The following is a 21,673-nucleotide window of genomic DNA, read 5'->3' as shown; positions in this document are numbered from 1 at the left end:
GTGTTGTGGAAGGCCCCAAGGGTATAGATGACTAGATAACAGTGAGTGGCTAGTGTTGTGGAAGGTCCCAAGGGTATAGATGACTAGATAACAGTGAGTGGCTAGTGTTGTGTTGTGGAAGGCCCCAAGGGTATAGATGACTAGATAACAGTGAGTGGCTAGTGTTGTGGAAGGCCCCAAGGGTATAGATGACTAGATAACAGTGAGTGGCTAGTGTTGTGTTGTGGAAGGTCCCAAGGGTATAGATGACTAGATAACAGTGAGTGGCTAGTGTTGTGGAAGGCCCCAAGGGTATAGATGACTAGATAACAGTGAGTGGCTAGTGTTGTGTTGTGGAAGGTCCCAAGGGTATAGATGACTAGATAACAGTGAGTGGCTAGTGTTGTGGAAGGCCCCAAGGGTATAGATGACTAGATAACAGTGAGTGGCTAGTGTTGTGTTGTGGAAGGCCCCAAGGGTATAGATGACTAGATAACAGTGAGTGGCTAGTGTTGTGTTGTGGAAGGTCCCAAGGGTATAGATGACTAGATAACAGTGAGTGGCTAGTGTTGTGGAAGGCCCCAAGGGTATAGATGACTAGATAACAGTGAGTGGCTAGTGTTGTGTTGTGGAAGGCCCCAAGGGTATAGATGACTAGATAACAGTGAGTGGCTAGTGTTGTGTTGTGGAAGGTCCCAAGGGTATAGATGACTAGATAACAGTGAGTGGCTAGTGTTGTGGAAGGTCCCAAGGGTATAGATGACTAGATAACAGTGAGTGGCTAGTGTTGTGGAAGGCCCCAAGGGTATAGATGACTAGATAACAGTGAGTGGCTAGTGTTGTGTTGTGGAAGGCCCCAAGGGTATAGATGACTAGATAACAGTGAGTGGCTAGTGTTGTGGAAGGCCCCAAGGGTATAGATGACTAGATAACAGTGAGTGGCTAGTGTTGTGTTGTGGAAGGCCCCAAGGGTATAGATGACTAGATAACAGTGAGTGGCTAGTGTTGTGGAAGGCCCCAAGGGTATAGATGACTAGATAACAGTGAGTCGCTAGTGTTGTGTTGTGGAAGGTCCCAAGGGTATAGATGACTAGATAACAGTGAGTGGCTAGTGTTGTGGAAGGCCCCAAGGGTATAGATGACTAGATAACAGTGAGTGGCTAGTGTTGTGTTGTGGAAGGTCCCAAGGGTATAGATGACTAGATAACAGTGAGTGGCTAGTGTTGTGGAAGGCCCCAAGGGTATAGATGACTAGATAACAGTGAGTGGCTAGTGTTGTGTTGTGGAAGGCCCCAAGGGTATAGATGACTAGATAACAGTGAGTGGCTAGTGTTGTGGAAGGCCCCAAGGGTATAGATGACTAGATAACAGTGAGTGGCTAGTGTTGTGTTGTGGAAGGCCCCAAGGGTATAGATGACTAGATAACAGTGAGTGGCTAGTGTTGTGTTGTGGAAGGCCCCAAGGGTATAGATGACTAGATAACAGTGAGTGGCTAGTGTTGTGGAAGGCCCCAAGGGTATAGATGACTAGATAACAGTGAGTGGCTAGTGTTGTGGAAGGCCCCAAGGGTATAGATGACTAGATAACAGTGAGTGGCTAGTGTTGTGGAAGGCCCCAAGGGTATAGATGACTAGATAACAGTGAGTGGCTAGTGTTGTGGAAGGCCCCAAGGGTATAGATGACTAGATAACAGTGAGTGGCTAGTGTTGTGGAAGGCCCCAAGGGTATAGATGGCTAGCAGGCAGGCAGGCTCCCCCCTGACTCTGACTGTTTCATTTGAGACGTATACTTAACCAGCCACCGCGGGCATTCCCTTAGCTCACCAACACAAGGAAATGTGTAACCGCAGCGCATTTAGCTAACCCAGCCCCCCCACCACACCCTCTCTCTCTCTCTCTCTCTCGTCTGAGGGGCAGAGAGGAGGTGAGGAGAAGGACAGGACAACAAAGGGACAAGTGACTGGGCTCTGATGTGTGCAGTACCAAGGGGAAACCAGTCACTGAGTCCCCCCTTCTTCATGAAACCCATGGGTCACGAACGGTCATGTCACAATAGGCTAACAGTACATAGACGGGTTGTTGATATTGTGGTGGTGGCTGGTTTAATGTGATATTTACCACCATAGAATGTAAATAGCTGTGTAGCTCTAGAAAATCTAGCTACATACAGGAAATACCAATAATGACATCATTGTTATTCTTTTATATTTCTACATGCACTACGTGACCAAAAGTATGTGGACATCTGCTCGTCGAACATCTCATTCCAAAATCATGGGCGTTAATATGGAGTTGGTCCCTCCTTTGCTGCTATAACAGCCTCCACTCTTCTGGGAAGGCTTTCCATTAGATGTTGGAACATTGCTGCGGGGACTTGCTTCCCCTGGCTAAATAAAGAACTTCACTGGCTAAATAAAGGACTTCCCTGGATAAATAAAGGACTTCCCTGGTTAAATAAAGGACTTCCCTGGTTAAATAAAGGACTTCCCTGGTTAAATAAAGGACTTCCCTGGTTAAATAAAGGACTTCCCTGGTTAAATAAAGGACTTCCCTGGTTAAATAAAGGACTTCCCTGGTTAAATAAAGGACTTCCCTGGCTAAATAAAGGACTTCCCTGGCTAAATAAAGGACTTCCCTGGTTAAATAAAGGTGAAAAAAAATCTATAATAAAATGGAGAAGAGAAGACGTGACAGGATATGACAGGACCGGATATGACAGAACATGACAGGTGAAAGTAATAGGGCTGTAGTGGAAATCTATCCAGTTCTCCCACTGGTGATACAACCAAGGAGAGGAGAGGAGAGGAGAGGAGAGGAGAGGAGGAAGAAGAGGAGAGGAGAAGAGCTGTGGACAGTAGAACATAGAGCTGTGGATTGGAGATAACTGCTAGCCTCCCGCAGGAGACACTGTGTAAGATTACGTCCCAAATGGCATCCTATTACCTTTGTAGTGCACCACTATTGACCCGGGCCCATAGGGCTGCAGTGCACTACAAAGGGAATAGGGTCCCATTTAGGACACACCCTAAGAGTGATAGACACTCGGTCCTAAGGTGCCCGCTCACACTCCCGAGAGGGGGAGACAGAGGGGGAGAGAGGGGGGAGACGAAGAGAGGGGAGAGAGGGAGACAACTGATCAACACTCTGGTAATGAGAGAGAGACACGTTCAAGATTGGTGGAGAAAGAGTGTGTCCTGGAATGTCCAGACTTGTTTCAGCCTGGAAGAAGGCTCTGGTCCAAAGTAGTGCACTATGTAGGGAATATAGTGCCATTTGGGACACACTTCTAGTCTCGCTGCTTTAAGAATCCTCTTTAATGTAAAAGGCCTCAAATTATGAGCCATTTTTTAAAATGTGCAAAACATCAATATATTGAGGATATTTTGACTCCCAGGGGATTAAACACCAGGTTGGTAAAACACAACCAGAGGAGATAAATGATAAGTGCTGTAGATATAAAATAGAGAAAAGCGTAATGGCTTCATGTGTATCATGTTCTGTTTTCTACTTCATATTATTACAATCTGCTCGGTAACAGAGATGATAATACCACACTGCAGTGCTCTCTCTGCTGGGTTGTACGGTGGGTGGATGGGTGGGTGGATGGGTGGATGGGTGAGTGGGTGGGTGGGTGGATGGGTGAGTGAGTGAGTGAGTGAGTGAGTGAGTGAGTGAGTGAGTGAGTGGGTGGGTGGATGGGTAGGTAGGTAGGTAGGTAGGTAAGTGGGTGGGTAGGTAGGTAGGTGAGTAGGTAGGTAGGTAGGTAGGTAGGTAGGTAGGTAGGTAGGTAGGTAGGTAGGTAGGTAGGTAGGTAGGTAGGTAGGTAGGTAGGTAGGTAGGTAGGTAGGTAGGTGGGTAGGTGGGTAGGTAGGTAGGTAGGTAGGTAGGTAGGTAGGTAGGTAGGTAGGTAGGTAGGTAGGTGGGTAGGTAGGTGGGTGGGTGGGTGGGTGGGTGGATGGATGGATGGATGGATGGATGGATGGATGGATGGATTTTGAGAGAGGCATAGTCAGTAAGTCCAGTAATGTACATGCATATGTTATGTCTCACTGGCAGTGTGAGCATGTGTGTGAGCATGTGTTGGTTTTACCTATGTGTTATATATGGAGTACGATAGGGGACTGGTACACGGTAGGAGAGTGGGGGGGGGGGGCAGACATGCCATCTCTAGTCATCAATGCCCAATGGTGACCAATTCAAACCTGGGAAACCAGCAGCAAACACTGACTTCAGGAATGGAAGCTGTGTACTGTGTCTGTTTGCAGTAGTAAATGCTTACAAAGAGGAGAGAGAGAGAGCCCCAGCTGGAGTACTCTATCGGGTCTGTAAAGGGAAGCATGAGAGAGTGATGGATAGAGTGAAAGATGGATGGATGGACTAAAGGGAGGGAGGTATTGTCCTCATAAACCATCGGAGTGGAAGCAGTATATTTTCATCATGGGCCAGCCAGCTGAGATAGCTGAGGAATTAACCCTCAGGTTGTTGCCCCCGTCAGTGGCAGCTTCTGAAAGGGCAACCTATTCCCTATGTAGTGCACTACTTTTGACCAGGGCCCATAGGCTGCCATTAGGCTTTGGTCAAACGAAGTGCTACTATATAGGGAATAGGGTGCCATTTGGGACCAGTAAGTCAGCCAGGAGGAGAGAAGAGTTGGCTGAGTATTAACCCCCTAACCCCAGTCAGCATGACCACTACTGCCCTCAGTAGAGGTCAGTTACAGGTCAGTAGAGGTCAGTTACAGGTCAGTAGAGGTCAGTTACAGGCCCGTGTGGTTCAGTTCGTAGAAGTCAGTTATAGGCCAGTAGATGTCAGTTACAGGTCAGTAGAGGTCAGTTATAGGTCAGTAGAGGTCAGTTAGAGGTCAGTAGAGGTCAATGCTGTTTCAGACTGTTCTACACCAACCATACCATGTAGATGACCTTCTGCTGTTCAACTAGACTGTATGGTAAAGGAAAATACCACTCAACCTTCTGCTGTTCAACTAGACTGTCACCAAGCAAGCCGAGATCTACAGCTCAGATTTAACCTAATAAAAGCAGTTCTGTAGGAATGAGGTTTGTGCAGTGGGCCTGATACATAATCAGAACATATTGGTTATATGCCTGGCCTGCCAGTAGTGTTAATCTCAGACATTATTATACTTAAAAACTCGAGCTTTGATAACTAAATAGATCAGTTGAGAGGCACAGCTGAGCATGAATTGAAATAATTTGCAAATAATTTGCTTTTTTATTTTACTGGATGGTACCTACCCATCGTGTCTATTTTAATATGTGTTATTATTATTAGCAGCTCATCTTATCTTATCTCATTTTATTTTACTGGATGGTACCTGCATCTTATGGTAAGGGTGCTTGCAACACAACTGTGAACTTGAAAAAAAAAACAAGGTCAAATCATGATAAAGAGGTCAAATCATGATATAAGCGATCTTCCAGTCGTAAAGTCGGAGCTGTAGAAAGTTGCCCAAGTTTCTGACTTGGAATTCCGCACAGGATGAACGTTCAAAACTATATTTCCCAGTCGGAGTTCCCAGTTGTTTTGAACACGTCATTAGTCTCAGCGGAGGGAGGGAGAGCGCAGCAGAGACTCTCACAGCGGAGGGAGGGAGAGCGCAGCAGAGACTCTCACAGCGGAGGGAGGGAGAGCGCAGCAGAGACTCTCACAGCGGAGGGATGGAGAGCGGAGCAGAGACTCTCACCGGTCCCTGCTCTTTCCTTCCTTTCCTCCGGTGACACTGACTCGAGAGAGGGGACACAGTCTTCCGCCTGATGGCGAAACTGGAGTCGCACCGCAATCTGCCTCATGCACAAATTCATGTTGTTCCTGTGACCAGAGAAAGTGAACTACTCCACGATATTAAAATAGACACGATGAGCTACTAATAATAATAACATTGCAGGGCTGGCTATCAATACACTTGGCTACACACTGCAGCTCAAATGGAAGTAGGGAGAAGCGCGTTTTATGTTTTGTAATAGAGCTGAATAAAAACAGTGTTGACAGTGCTGAATAAAAACGTAGACATGAACTCACTCTTAAAAACAGCTGCTCTTTGCTCTATTCTTTGACAGTCTCTCTGGTCGTGGTTTTAAAAGTTATGAAATCTCACGTAGGCTAGTATCACACTTTGCTGTGGAAGCTGCAGGAACTGTGATCTGAGCTATCCGATTGGCCAGCACAGTAGACCCACTCGATTTAACCACAGATCTCCCGGTCCGCTGGGTAGGAGGAGCTTGTTGTTCAGACAAATTAAATGGTTAAAAATGGGAACCCTTAGCCTACATGGTGCGCAGGGCTGAATCAAGTGCAGCTACCGGAAACAGCGCATCACAAATAAATAAAAAAAAGGAGCGTAAGCTTTTATCGTCTGCTTTTCTACAGAAATGTTTGGTGCTCGACTAGGAATGCCTTGAAGATCGACCAATCAATTCTGATCGACCGGTTGGTGACCACTGAGCTAGACTGTATGTTAATTAAAGGAAAATACCATTCAAAAACGATATTTTGTTATTCATTAGTCCACTGTTGATATAGTCCTAAAATGTTTTGCATGTCAAAACGCATTAGACATGACACTTTCTGTATTTTAAAAGTTCTTTATCCCCTCAAAAAGACACATTCACACAGAGTAACCTGCATGAAGTAATATAGTATAGTACTACACATCTATCCTAAGACTAGTTTAAAAAAATTAAAAATGCCCCAAATTCTGATTTGATAGTCGACTACGTGACTTTTATGAATTGTATGTGCTGTTGTGCTGCCTGTCACTTTGTGAAGCCTGTAGTGTGATGTACAGTATCTATGTATCCAGATGGATGTGTGTGATGTACAGTATCTATGTATCCAGATGGATGTGTGTGATGATGTCTGTGCAAATGATCTCTCCGTTTAACGGGCTGCATATTTAAAGGGATGAGATTATTGTTGCTAATTCAAGACATGAACTTCGCAGGCAGCGTTCATTCATTCATTCATTCCCTCTTTCGATCTATCTCAGAATGTTGTGTTATGAGATGTACAGTCCAGTAGGTTTATCCACTTTTCTCCTCTTCCAGGACTACACGTTGACATGTAGTTTCAGGTACCTATCCCATCTATCCCTCTCTCCACTCGTTTACTGACTCTTCTCTTTCCTCCCCCTCTCTTCCAGGACTACACGTTGACATGTAGTTTCAGGTACCTATCCCATCTATCCCTCTCTCCACTCGTTTACTGACTCTTCTCTTTCCTCCCCCTCTCTTCCAGGACTACACGTTGACATGTAGTTTCAGCTACCTATCCCATCTATCCCTCTCTCCACTCGTTTACTGACTCTTCTCTTTCCTCCCCCTCTCTTCCAGGACTACACGTTGACCATGTAGTTTCAGGTACCTATCCCATCTATCCCTCTCTCCACTCGTTTACTGACTCTTCTCTTTCCTCCCCCTCTCTTCCAGGACTACACGTTGACATGTAGTTTCAGCTACCTATCCCATCTATCCCTCTCTCCACTCGTTTACTGACTCTTCTCTTTCCTCCCCCTCTCTTCCAGGACTACACGTTGACATGTAGTTTCAGGTACCTATCCCATCTATCCCTCTCTCCACTCGTTTACTGACTCTTCTCTTTCCTCCCCCTCTCTTCCAGGACTACACGTTGACATGTAGTTTCAGGTACCTATCCCATCTATCCCTCTCTCCACTCGTTTACTGACTCTTCTCTTTCCTCCCCCTCTCTTCCAGGACTACACGTTGACATGTAGTTTCAGCTACCTATCCCATCTATCCCTCTCTCCACTCGTTTACTGACTCTTCTCTTTCCTCCCCCTCTCTTCCAGGACTACACGTTGACATGTAGTTTCAGCTACCTATCCCATCTATCCCTCTCTCCACTCGTTTACTGACTCTTCTCTTTCCTCCCCCTCTCTTCCAGGACTACACGTTGACATGTAGTTTCAGGTACCTATCCCATCTATCCCTCTCTCCACTCGTTTACTGACTCTCCTCTTTCCTCCCCCTCTCTTCCAGGACTACACGTTGACATGTAGTTTCAGCTACCTATCCCATCTATCCCTCTCTCCACTCGTTTACTGACTCTTCTCTTTCCTCCCCCTCTCTTCCAGGACTACACGTTGACATGTAGTTTCAGGTACCTATCCCATCTATCCCTCTCTCCACTCGTTTACTGACTCTCCTCTTTCCTCCCCCTCTCTTCCAGGACTACACGTTGACCATGTAGTTTCAGGTACCTATCCCATCTATCCCTCTCTCCACTCGTTTACTGACTCTTCTCTTTCCTCCCCCTCTCTTCCAGGACTACACGTTGACATGTAGTTTCAGCTACCTATCCCATCTATCCCTCTCTCCACTCGTTTACTGACTCTTCTCTTTCCTCCCCCTCTCTTCCAGGACTACACGTTGACCATGTACTTCCAGCAGGCCTGGCGGGACAAGCGTCTGTCCTACTCTGAGATAGCCCTCAACCTGACGCTGGATAACAGGGTAGCCGACTCGCTCTGGGTTCCCGACACCTACTTCCTCAACGATAAAAAGTCCTTTGTCCACGGCGTCACGGTCAAGAACAGAATGATCCGACTGCATCCGGACGGCACCGTGCTCTATGGTCTCCGGTGAGGGATTTCTTAGCTTTTGATGGCTACCAATATCCAGTGGTGGGCCGTCAGGGCCAGCAAGGCCTTCTCTGCTGGCCTAAACATCATCAGAATATAATTTTTGCCCAGGCCCACGGCACGCCACTGCCAATATCTGTGTTGGTTTCTCTCAGCCAGTAGGTTGAATGCCCCTCTTTCATTTGTTTATTTATATGTTTTATTTCAACTTTATTTAACTAGGCAATTCAGTTAAGAACAAATTCTTATTTACAATGGCGGCCTACCAAAAGGCAAAAGGCCTCCTGCAGCGATGGGGGCCTGGGATCATTTTTTTTTTTACAAAATACAAAATAAATACAGGACAAAACACACATCATGACAAGAGAGACAACACTACATAAAGAGAGACTTAAGACAACAACATAGCAAGGCAGCAACACATGACAACACAGCATGGTAGCAACACAACATAACAACAACATGGTAGAAACACAACATGGTAGCATCACAAAACATTGTACAAACATTATTGGGCACAGACAACAGCACAAAGGGCAAGAAGGTAGAGACAACAATACATCACACAAAGCAGCCACAACTGTCAGTAAGAGTGTCCATGATTGAGTCTTTGAATGAAGAGATTGAAATAAAACTGTCCAGTTTGAGTGTTTGTTGCAGCTCGTTCAAGTCGCTAGCTGCAGCGAACTGAAAAGAGGGGCGACCCAGGGATGTGTGTGCTTTGAGGACATTTAACAGAATGTGACAGGCAAAACTGGTGTTGTATGTGGAAGATGAGGGCTGCAGTAGATATCTCAGATAGGGGTGAGTGAGGCCTAAGAGGGTTTTATAAATAAGCATCAACCAGCGGGTCTTGCGATGGGTATACAGAGATGACCAGTTTACAGAGGAGTATAGAGTACAGTGATGTGTCCTGTAAGGAGCATGCCCTTTGTTTTGGAGGTGTTCAGAACGAGGTTGAGGGTAGAGAAATCTTGTTGGACACTAAGAAAGCTTTGTTGTAGAGCATTTAACACAAAATACGGGGAGGGGCCAGCTGAGTACAAGACTGTATCATCTGCATATAATTGGATAAGAGAGCTTCCTACTGCCTGAGCTATGTTGTTGATGTAAATTGAGAAGAGCATGGGGCCTAGGATCGAGCCATGGGGTACTCCCTTGGTGACAGGCAGTGGCTGAGACAGCAGATTTTCTGACTTTATACACTGCACTCTTTGAGAGAGGTAGTTAGCAAACCAGCCCAAAGACCCCTCCAATACTCCTTAGCCGGCCCACAAAAATGGAATGGTCTACCGTATCAAAAGCTTTGGCAAAGTCAATAAAAATAGCAGCACAACATTGCTTAGAATCAATGGCAATGGTGACATCATTGAGGACCTGTAAGGTTGCGGTGACACATCCATAACCTGGGCGGAAACCAGATTGCATACCCGAGAGAATACTATAGACTTCAAAAAAGCCAGTCAGTTGATTATTGAAAAGTTTTTCCAACACTTTTGATAAACAGGGAAAAATAGAAATAGGCCTATAACAGTTAGGATCAGCTTGATCTCCCCCTTTAAATAAAGGACGAACCGCGGCTGCCTTCCAATGGGAATGGGAACCTCCCCAGAGAGGAGAGACAGGTTAAAAATGTTACAGATAGGTTTGGCGATGATAGGGGCAGCAACCTTAAAGAAGAAAGGGTCAAGTTTAAGGAGCTCCTTTAGCACCTCGGACTCAGTGACTGGCTGCAGGGAGAAACTTTGTAGCGGGGCAGGGGAAAAGAGGGAGAAGCATCGGGGATAGTCGCATTAGAAGGGATGGGAGATGAGGAAATGTTGGACGGGTAAGGAGGCATGGCTGAGTCAAATAGAAATCCTGACTTAATGAAGTGTTGATTAAAGAGCTCAGCCATGTGCTTCTTGTCAGTAACAACCACATCATCAACATTAAGGGACATGAGCAGCTGTGAGGAGGAGGGTTTATTCTCCAGGTCTTTAACTGTTTTCCAGAACTTCTTGGGGCTAGACCTACAGAGAGAGAACTGCTCCTTAAAATAACTAACTTTGGCCTTCCGGATAGCCTGAGTGCTCTTATTTCTCATTTGCCTGAACGATAGTCAGTCAGCCTGAGTATGCGTGTGCCGAGCCTTTCGCCAAATGCAATTCTTGAGGTGGAGTAACTCTGTAAGATCACTGTCGAACCAGGGGCTGAACCTGTTTTTAATTCTCATTTTCTTTATGGGGGCGTGTTTGTTAACAATACCACTGATAATATAAAAAAAGAAGGTCCAAGCGTCTTCGACAGAGGGGATCAAGCTGATTCTATACCATTTCACAGAGGCCAGTTCATGAAGGAAGGCATGCTCATTAAAGTTTTTTAGCAAGCGTCTATGACAAATCAGGACAGGTCGTCTCACTGAGCAGCCATTACGAACATAGGCTGTAAAACAGTGATCACTAAGGTCATTACAGAAAACACTAGACTGATACCTTTCAGGATTATTTGTTGGGGTCACTCGCCCCAACAGTGCGTGAGTGCTGAGGCGAGCGAAAGTTCGGGAGAGAGGGGTGAGTGTGGCGGGGGCACCTGTACCAGACAGGGGGAGACAGGCCAGGGCAGACGGTGAACAGATCACCAGGTGGAATCCAAGCAGCAGTGCAGCAGGCAACGGGAGTAGGTGTTACACCCACTTGGGAGAAGCTTTTATTTCTGGAGGCAGATTTCCTGTAGAAAATACCGGTGGATGGTCTCTGAACAGCAGGAGGGGGCTTCAAAGACTCCTGCCTCTTGTTGGGCCCAAATTCCTCGACACCTTTTACTTCACACCTTAGTTCTAAGTGAATTTGTATCTGGTCTGTCCAAGCCTGGGAGCCTTAACTCAGCATTCAGTCCCCATTAAGTAAAATATGTCATTGTAATGTACCTTATTTAAAAATATATATTTTTCTTCTTGGCTTTCAAAATAGCATCAGACCAAACACTACTCACTTAGTTCCAGGTTGGATGTTGTCCTCAGGTCTCTGCTGTTTGTTTACTAGGACACCCTCCGTATAGCTTGGAAAAAGAAAACCGTGGAAGCAGTAATCTCTCCGGTTAATTTTGGTCAAAATTCGTGGTCTGTGATGATTATCAATATCTTTCATTGATTGATTGTGATCAATAAGTAAATCGCTGTAGGAGAAACAGAGGCTAGATAGTTGATTGAGGGTGAGTAATGTCAATGCCTTTCAGTCTTCCTATGTATGGAGTCATAACCTTTCAGTCTACCTAGGTATGGAGTCATAACCTTTCAGTCTACCTAGGTATGGAGTCATAACCTTTCACTCTACCTAGGTATGGAGACTTAACCTTTCAGTCTACCTAGGTATGGAGTCATAACCTTTCAGTCTACCTAGGTATGGAGACTTAACTTTTCAGTCTACCTAGGTATGGAGTCATAACCTTTCAATCTACCTAGGTATGGAGTCATAACCTCTCAGTCTACCTAGGTATGGAGTCATAACCTTTCACTCTACCTAGGTATGGAGACTTAACCTTTCAGTCTACCTAGGTATGGAGTCATAACCTTTCAGTCTACCTAGGTATGGAGACTTAACTTTTCAGTCTACCTAGGTATGGAGTCATAACCTTTCAATCTACCTAGGTATGGAGACTTAACCTTTCAGTCTACCTAGGTATGGAGTCATAACCTTTCAATCTACCTAGGTATGGAGACTTAACCTTTCAGTCTACCTAGGTATGGAGTCATAACCTTTCAGTCTACCTAGGTATGGAGACTTAACTTTTCAGTCTACCTAGGTATGGAGTCATAACCTTTCAGTCTACCTAGGTATGGAGTCATAACCTTTCAGTCTACCTAGGTATGGAGTCATAACCTTTCACTCTACCTAGGTATGGAGTCATAACCTTTCAGTCTACCTAGGTATGGAGTCATAACCTTTCACTCTACCTAGGTATGGAGTCATAACCTTTCAGTCTACCTAGGTATGGAGACTTAACCTTTCAGTCTACCTAGGTATGGAGTCATAACCTTTCAGTCAACCTAGGTATGGAGTCATTACCTTTCAGTCTACCTAGGTATGGAGTCATAACCTCTCAGTCTACCTAGGTATGGAGACTTAACCTTTCAGTCTACCTAGGCATGGAGACTTAACCTTTCAGTCTACCTAGGTATGGAGACTTAACCTTTCAGTCTACCTAGGTATGGAGTCATAACCTTTCAGTCTTCCTATGTATGGAGTCATAGCCTCTCAGTCTACCTAGATATGGAGTCATAGCCTTTCAGTCTACCTAGGTATGGAGTCATAACCTTTCACTCTACCTAGGTATGGAGTCTTAACCTCTCAGTCTACCTAGGTATGGAGTCATAACCTTTCAGTCTACCTAGGTATGGAGTCATAACCTTTCAGTCTACCTAGGTATGGAGTCATAACCTTTCAGTCTACCTAGGTATGGAGTCATAACCTCTCAGTCTACCTAGGTATGGAGACTTAACCTTTCAATCTACCTAGGTATGGAGTCATAACCTTTCAGTCTACCTAGGTATGGAGTCATAACCTTTCAGTCTACCTAGGTATGGAGACTTAACCTTTCAGTCTACCTAGGTATGGAGTCATAACCTTTCAGTCTACCTAGGTATGGAGACTTAACTTTTCAGTCTACCTAGGTATGGAGTCATAACCTTTCAGTCTACCTAGGTATGGAGTCATAACCTTTCAGTCTACCTAGGTATGGAGTCATAACCTTTCACTCTACCTAGGTATGGAGACTTAACCTTTCAGTCTTCCTATGTATGGAGTCATAGCCTCTCAGTCTACCTAGATATGGAGTCATAGCCTTTCAGTCTACCTAGGTATGGAGTCATAACCTTTCACTCTACCTAGGTATGGAGACTTAACCTTTCACTCTACCTAGGTATGGAGACTTAACCTTTCAGTCTACCTGGGTATGGAGTCATAACCTTTCAGTCTACCTAGGTATGGAGTCATAACCTTTCAGTCTACCTAGGTATGGAGTCATAACCTTTCAGTCTACCTAGGTATGGAGTCATAACCTTTCAGTCTACCTAGGTATGGAGACTTAACCTTTCAGTCTACCTAGGTATGGAGTCATAACCTCTCAGTCTACCTAGGTATGGAGACTTAACCTTTCAGTCTACCTAGGTATGGAGTCATAACCTTTCAGTCTACCTAGGTATGGAGTCATAACCTTTCAGTCTACCTAGGTATGGAGTCATAACCTTTCAGTCTACCTAGGTATGGAGACTTAACCTTTCAGTCTACCTAGGTATGGAGTCATAACCTCTCAGTCTACCTAGGTATGGAGACTTAACCTTTCAGTCTACCTAGGTATGGAGTCATAACCTTTCAGTCAACCTAGGTATGGAGTCATTACCTTTCAGTCTACCTAGGTATGGAGTCATAACCTCTCAGTCTACCTAGGTATGGAGACTTAACCTTTCAGTCTACCTAGGTATGGAGTCATAACCTTTCAGTCTACCTAGGTATGGAGTCATAACCTTTCAGTCTACCTAGGTATGGAGTCATAACCTCTCAGTCTACCTAGGTATGGAGACTTAACCTTTCAATCTACCTAGGTATGGAGTCATAACCTTTCAGTCTACCTAGGTATGGAGTCATAACCTTTCAGTCTACCTAGGTATGGAGACTTAACCTTTCAGTCTACCTAGGTATGGAGTCATAACCTTTCAGTCTACCTAGGTATGGAGACTTAACTTTTCAGTCTACCTAGGTATGGAGTCTTAACCTTTCAGTCTACCTAGGTATGGATACGTTTTCTCATTTTTGACCATCTGGGTCTACACACTACATACTATACTGAACGTCTGGATTGGTTACTTTGGTGTTTTATCATTGGCCTACACTTCACACTAACCCAAATCTGAACATTCCTTGTCATAAAAAAGAAAGACAAATAGTCCCAAACTGCTTGTATGGGAACATTGAAACAGAGAATGAGTATTTGGCAGTAGGAGTGCAGAGGCCAAAGTCTCTCTCAGGTGTCTCCATTCCGTGGCTGTCAGCTCTGATTCACAACGAGTCCAAGTTCAATTTACCAACTTCAAAAATGTGGCAGAGTACAAACAACATGTTCTATTGCCATGAAAAGAAAGTACACTACTCGTTCTCTGTTTCAATGGTCCCATACCAGCTTGGGAACAGTGTGACTATATTTATCTTCATGGTCCTACTCAGTCAGCCGTACCTCCATGTTGCTGGGACACTTCAGATTGGGCTGTGACTTGAATTAAAGAAGTTGGGAAACCGTTTCATGGAACTTCTCATACCAGATACCTGTTTTCATTAAAACCCAACAAGTCACAAGTTCATAGATACCATTGTTGTGAGGAAAATAATATTTTTGGAACAGGGGAAACCACTGTGCGCATGCGCAGATGCTAAGCTAAGGCTGTTCATCTTTGTCGGTGGCACATGCCCAGCTAGTGTTAGCATGAGGGTTAAGAATCACGTTGTCTTATGGGAAATGCTAACTGTTCACCATCTTAGTAGTATCTTTGAGCGTAGGCCTAGAATCAGAGATGATTGCAAACAAAAATGTAAAGGCAATCACAACACTAGCTTTGGTTTTAGCTTTGCAACAACTCCTGTTCAGGTTCCAGTTATAGGAGAAGAGTTTAGAACACCTCCAGTTCCAGTTATAGGAGAAGAGTTTAGAACACCTCCAGTTCCAGTTATAGGAGAAGAGTTTAGAACACCCCCAGTTCCAGTTATAGGAGAAGAGTTTAGAACACCTCCAGTTCCAGTTATAGGAGAAGAGTTTAGAACATCTCCAGTTCCAGTTATAGGAGAAGAGTTTAGAACACCTCCAGTTCCAGTTATAGGAGAAGAGTTTAGAACACCTCCAGTTCCAGTTATAGGAGAAGAGTTTAGAACACCTCCAGTTCCAGTTATAGGAGAAGAGTTTAGAACATCTCCAGTTCCAGTTATAGGAGAAGGGTTTAGAACACCTCCAGTTCCAGTTATAGGAGAAGGGTTTAGAACACCTACAGTTCCAGTTATAGGAGAAGAGTTTAGAACACCTCCAGTTCCAGTTATAGGAGAAGAGTTTAGAACACCTGCAGTTCCAGTTATAGGAGAAGAGTTTAGAACACCTCCAGTTCCAGTTATAGGAGAAGAGTTTAGAACACCTCCAGTTCCAGTTATAGGAGAAGAGTGTAGAACACCTCCAGTTCCAGTTATAGGAGAAGAGTTTAGAACATCTCCAGTTCCAGCTATAGGAGAAGAGTTTAGAACACCTACAGTTCCAGTTATAGGAGAAGAGTTTAGAACATCTCCAGTTCCAGTTATAGGAGAAGAGTTTAGAACACCTGCAGTTCCAGTTATAGGAGAAGAGTTTAGAACACCTCCAGTTCCAGTTATAGGAGAAGAGTTTAGAACACCTCCAGTTCCAGTTATAGGAGAAGAGTTTAGAACACCTACAGTTCCAGTTATAGGAGAAGAGTTTAGAACACCTCCAGTTCCAGTTATAGGAGACGGGATTAGAACACCTGCAGTTCCAGTTATAGGAGAAGAGTTTAGAACACCTCCAGTTCCAGCTATAGGAGAAGAGTTTAGAACACCTACAGTTCCAGTTATAGGAGAAGAGTTTAGAACATCTCCAGTTCCAGTTATAGGAGAAGAGTTTAGAACATCTCCAGTTCCAGTTATAGGAGAAGAGTTTAGAACACCTCCAGTTCCAGTTATAGGAGAAGAGTTTAGAACACCTCCAGTTCCAGTTATAGGAGAAGGGTTTAGAACACCTCCAGTTCCAGTTCCAGCTATAGGAGAAGAGTTTAGAACACCTCCAGTTCCAGCTATAGGAGAAGAGTTTAGAACACCTCCAGTTCCAGTTATAGGAGAAGAGTTTAGAACACCTCCAGTTCCAGCTATAGGAGAAGAGTTTAGAACATCTCCAGTTCCAGTTATAGGAGAAGAGTTTAGAACACCTCCAGTTCCAGTTATAGGAGAAGAGTTTAGAACACTTCCAGTTCCAGATATAGGAGAAGAGTTTAGAACACCTCCAGTTCCAGCTATAGGAGAAGAGTTTAGAACATCTCCAGTTCCAGTTATAGGAGAAGAGTTTAGAACACCTCCAGTTCCAGTTATAGGAGAAGAGTTTAGAACACCTCCAGTTCCAGTTAAAGGAGAAGGGTTTAGAAAACCTGCAGTTCCAGTTATAGGAGAAGAGTTTAGAACACCTCCAGTTCCAGTTATAGGAGAAGAGTTTAGAACATCTCCAGTTCCAGTTATAGGAGAAGAGTTTACAACACCTCCAGTTCCAGCTGTAGGAGAAGAGTTTAGAACACCTACAGTTCCAGTTATAGGAGAAGAGTTTAGAACACCTACAGTTCCAGTTATAGGAGAAGAGTTTAGAACACCTCCAGTTCCAGTTATAGGAGAAGAGTTTAGAACACCTCCATTTCCAGTTATAGGAAAAGAGTTTAGGACACCTCCAGTTCCAGTTATAGGAGAAGAGTTTAGAACATCTCCAGTTCCAGCTATAGGAGAAGAGTTTAGAACACCTCCAGTTCCAGTTATAGGAGAAGAGTTTAGAACATCTCCAGTTCCAGCTATAGGAGAAGAGTTTAGAACACCTCCAGTTCCAGCTATAGGAGAAGAGTTTAGAACACCTCCAGTTCCAGTTATAGGAGAAGAGTTTAGAACACCTACAGTTCCAGTTATAGGAGAAGAGTTTAGAACACTTCCAGTTCCAGTTATAGGAGAAGGGTTTAGAACACCTCCAGTTCCAGTTATAGGAGAAGAGTTTAGAACATCTCCAGTTCCAGCTATAGGAGAAGAGTTTAGAACACCTACAGTTCCAGTTATAGGAGAAGGGTTTAGAACACCTACAGTTCCAGTTATAGGAGAAGAGTTTAGAACACCTCCAGTTCCAGTTATAGGAGACGGGTTTAGAACACCTACAGTTCCAGTTATAGGAGAAGAGTTTAGAACATCTCCAGTTCCAGTTATAGGAGAAGAGTTTAGAACATCTCCAGTTCCAGTTATAGGAGAAGAGTTTAGAACACCTACAGTTCCAGTTATAGGAGAAGAGTTTAGAACACCTCCAGTTCCAGTTATAGGAGAAGAGTTTAGAACATCTCCAGTTCCAGTTGTAGGAGAAGAGTTTAGAACATCTCCAGTTCCAGCTATAGGAGAAGAGTTTAGAACACCTCCAGTTCCAGTTATAGGAGAAGAGTTTAGAACATCTCCAGTTCCAGTTATAGGAGAAGAGTTTAGAACACCTCCAGTTCCAGCTATAGGAGAAGAGTTTAGAACACCTCCAGTTCCAGTTATAGGAGAAGGGTTTAGAACACCTCCAGTTCCAGTTATAGGAGAAGAGTTTAGAACATCTCCAGTTCCAGTTGTAGGAGAAGAGTTTAGAACATCTCCAGTTCCAGCTATAGGAGAAGAGTTTAGAACACCTCCAGTTCCAGTTATAAGAGAAGAGTTTAGAACATCTCCAGTTCCAGTTATAGGAGAAGAGTTTAGAACACCTCCAGTTCCAGCTATAGGAGAAGAGTTTAGAACACCTCCAGTTCCAGTTATAGGAGAAGGGTTTAGAACACCTCCAGTTCCAGTTATAGGAGAAGAGTTTAGAACATCTCCAGTTCCAGTTATAGGAGAAGAGTTTAGAACATCTGCAGTTCCAGTTATAGGAGAAGAGTTTAGAACACCTGCAGTTCCAGTTATAGGAGAAGAGTTTAGAACACCTCCAGTTCCAGTTATAGGAGAAGAGTTTAGAACATCTGCAGTTCCAGTTATAGGAGAAGCGTTTAGAACACCTCCAGTTCCAGTTATAGGAGAAGCGTTTAGAACACCTCCAGTTCCAGTTATAGGAGAAGAGTTTAGAACACCTCCAGTTCCAGTTATAGGAGACGGGTTTAGAACACCTACAGTTCCAGTTATAGGAGAAGAGTTTAGAACATCTCCAGTTCCAGCTATAGGAGAAGAGTTTAGAACATCTCCAGTTCCAGTTATAGGAGAAGAGTTTAGAACATCTCCAGTTCCAGTTATAGGAGAAGAGTTTAGAACACCTCCAGTTCCAGTTATAGGAGAAGAGTTTAGAACACCTCCAGTTCCAGTTATAGGAGAAGAGTTTAGAACATCTCCAGTTCCAGTTATAGGAGAAGAGTTTAGAACATCTCCAGTTCCAGCTATAGGAGAAGAGTTTAGAACACCTCCAGTTCCAGTTATAGGAGAAGAGTTTAGAACACCTCCAGTTCCAGTTATAGGAGAAGAGTTTAGAACATCTCCAGTTCCAGTTATAGGAGAAGAGTTTAGAACACTTCCAGTTCCAGTTATAGGAGAAGGGTTTAGAACACCTCCAGTTCCAGTTATAGGAGAAGAGTTTAGAACATCTGCAGTTCCAGTTATAGGAGAAGAGTTTAGAACACCTCCAGTTCCAGTTATAGGAGAAGAGTTTAGAACATCTCCAGTTCCAGTTATAGGAGAAGAGTTTAGAACACCTCCAGTTCCAGCTATAGGAGAAGAGTTTAGAACATCTCCAGTTCCAGTTATAGGAGAAGAGTTTAGAACACCTCCAGTTCCAGTTATAGGAGAAGAGTTTAGAACACCTCCAGTTCCAGTTATAGGAGAAGAGTTTAGAACATCTCCAGTTCCAGTTATAGGAGAAGAGTTTAGAACACCTCCAGTTCCAGTTCCAGCTATAGGAGAAGAGTTTAGAACACCTCCAGTTCCAGATATAGGAGAAGAGTTTAGAACACCTCCAGTTCCAGTTATAGGAGAAGAGTTTAGAACACCTCCAGTTCCAGCTATAGGAGAAGAGTTTAGAACACCTCCAGTTCCAGCTATAGGAGAAGAGTTTAGAACATCTCCAGTTCCAGTTATAGGAGAAGAGTTTAGAACACCTCCAGTTCCAGTTATAGGAGTAGAGTTTAGAACACCTCCAGTTCCAGTTAAAGGAGAAGGGTTTAGAAAACCTGCAGTTCCAGTTATAGGAGAAGAGTTTAGAACACCTACAGTTACAGTTATAGGAGAAGAGTTTAGAACACCTGCAGTTCCAGTTATAGGAGAAGAGTTTAGAACACCTCCAGTTCCAGTTATAGGAGAAGAGTTTAGAACACCTCCAGTTCCAGTTATAGGAGAAGAGTTTAGAACACCTACAGTTCCAGTTATAGGAGAAGAGTTTAGAACACCTCCAGTTCCAGTTATAGGAGACGGGATTAGAACACCTGCAGTTCCAGTTATAGGAGAAGAGTTTAGAACACCTCCAGTTCCAGCTATAGGAGAAGAGTTTAGAACACCTACAGTTCCAGTTATAGGAGAAGAGTTTAGAACATCTCCAGTTCCAGTTATAGGAGAAGAGTTTAGAACATCTCCAGTTCCAGTTATAGGAGAAGAGTTTAGAACACCTCCAGTTCCAGTTATAGGAGAAGAGTTTAGAACACCTCCAGTTCCAGTTATAGGAGAAGGGTTTAGAACACCTCCAGTTCCAGTTCCAGCTATAGGAGAAGAGTTTAGAACACCTCCAGTTCCAGCTATAGGAGAAGAGTTTAGAACACCTCCAGTTCCAGTTATAGGAGAAGAGTTTAGAACACCTCCAGTTCCAGCTATAGGAGAAGAGTTTAGAACATCTCCAGTTCCAGTTATAGGAGAAGAGTTTAGAACACCTCCAGTTCCAGTTATAGGAGAAGAGTTTAGAACACTTCCAGTTCCAGATATAGGAGAAGAGTTTAGAACACCTCCAGTTCCAGCTATAGGAGAAGAGTTTAGAACATCTCCAGTTCCAGTTATAGGAGAAGAGTTTAGAACACCTCCAGTTCCAGTTATAGGAGAAGAGTTTAGAACACCTCCAGTTCCAGTTAAAGGAGAAGGGTTTAGAAAACCTGCAGTTCCAGTTATAGGAGAAGAGTTTAGAACACCTCCAGTTCCAGTTATAGGAGAAGAGTTTAGAACATCTCCAGTTCCAGTTATAGGAGAAGAGTTTAGAACACCTACAGTTCCAGTTATAGGAGAAGAGTTTAGAACACCTCCAGTTCCAGTTATAGGAGAAGAGTTTAGAACACCTCCATTTCCAGTTATAGGAAAAGAGTTTAGGACACCTCCAGTTCCAGTTATAGGAGAAGAGTTTAGAACATCTCCAGTTCCAGCTATAGGAGAAGAGTTTAGAACACCTCCAGTTCCAGTTATAGGAGAAGAGTTTAGAACATCTCCAGTTCCAGCTATAGGAGAAGAGTTTAGAACACCTCCAGTTCCAGCTATAGGAGAAGAGTTTAGAACACCTCCAGTTCCAGTTATAGGAGAAGAGTTTAGAACACCTACAGTTCCAGTTATAGGAGAAGAGTTTAGAACACTTCCAGTTCCAGTTATAGGAGAAGGGTTTAGAACACCTCCAGTTCCAGTTATAGGAGAAGAGTTTAGAACATCTCCAGTTCCAGCTATAGGAGAAGAGTTTAGAACACCTACAGTTCCAGTTATAGGAGAAGGGTTTAGAACACCTACAGTTCCAGTTATAGGAGAAGAGTTTAGAACACCTCCAGTTCCAGTTATAGGAGACGGGTTTAGAACACCTACAGTTCCAGTTATAGGAGAAGAGTTTAGAACATCTCCAGTTCCAGTTATAGGAGAAGAGTTTAGAACATCTCCAGTTCCAGTTATAGGAGAAGAGTTTAGAACACCTACAGTTCCAGTTATAGGAGAAGAGTTTAGAACACCTCCAGTTCCAGTTATAGGAGAAGAGTTTAGAACATCTCCAGTTCCAGTTGTAGGAGAAGAGTTTAGAACATCTCCAGTTCCAGCTATAGGAGAAGAGTTTAGAACACCTCCAGTTCCAGTTATAGGAGAAGAGTTTAGAACATCTCCAGTTCCAGTTATAGGAGAAGAGTTTAGAACACCTCCAGTTCCAGCTATAGGAGAAGAGTTTAGAACACCTCCAGTTCCAGTTATAGGAGAAGGGTTTAGAACACCTCCAGTTCCAGTTATAGGAGAAGAGTTTAGAACATCTCCAGTTCCAGTTGTAGGAGAAGAGTTTAGAACATCTCCAGTTCCAGCTATAGGAGAAGAGTTTAGAACACCTCCAGTTCCAGTTATAAGAGAAGAGTTTAGAACATCTCCAG

The 21,673-nt window shown here is 43.9% G+C and overlaps 1 protein-coding gene across 1 annotated transcript in view; it reads left to right on the top strand.

Annotated features, from left to right (window-relative positions):
• The window catches only part of LOC120046914 (gamma-aminobutyric acid receptor subunit alpha-6-like), a 51,481-nt gene extending 42,885 nt beyond the window's left edge, over positions 1-8,596 (top strand). Inside the window, exons 12-15 of the mRNA XM_038992464.1 lie at positions 7,896-7,921; positions 8,086-8,093; positions 8,181-8,197; positions 8,372-8,596. Coding sequence (XP_038848392.1) covers positions 7,896-7,921; positions 8,086-8,093; positions 8,181-8,197; positions 8,372-8,596 — 276 coding nt within the window. The remainder of the gene's footprint in view (positions 1-7,895; positions 7,922-8,085; positions 8,094-8,180; positions 8,198-8,371) is intronic.
• Positions 8,597-21,673: the final 13,077 nt, after the last annotated feature.

The sequence above is a fragment of the Salvelinus namaycush genome, chromosome 5 (genome assembly GCF_016432855.1).
Source record: "Salvelinus namaycush isolate Seneca chromosome 5, SaNama_1.0, whole genome shotgun sequence".
Classification (NCBI taxonomy): Eukaryota; Metazoa; Chordata; class Actinopteri; order Salmoniformes; family Salmonidae; genus Salvelinus; species Salvelinus namaycush.
Note: the sequence above shows the minus strand (reverse complement) of the source record. Positions and strands in the feature narration are given on the sequence as shown.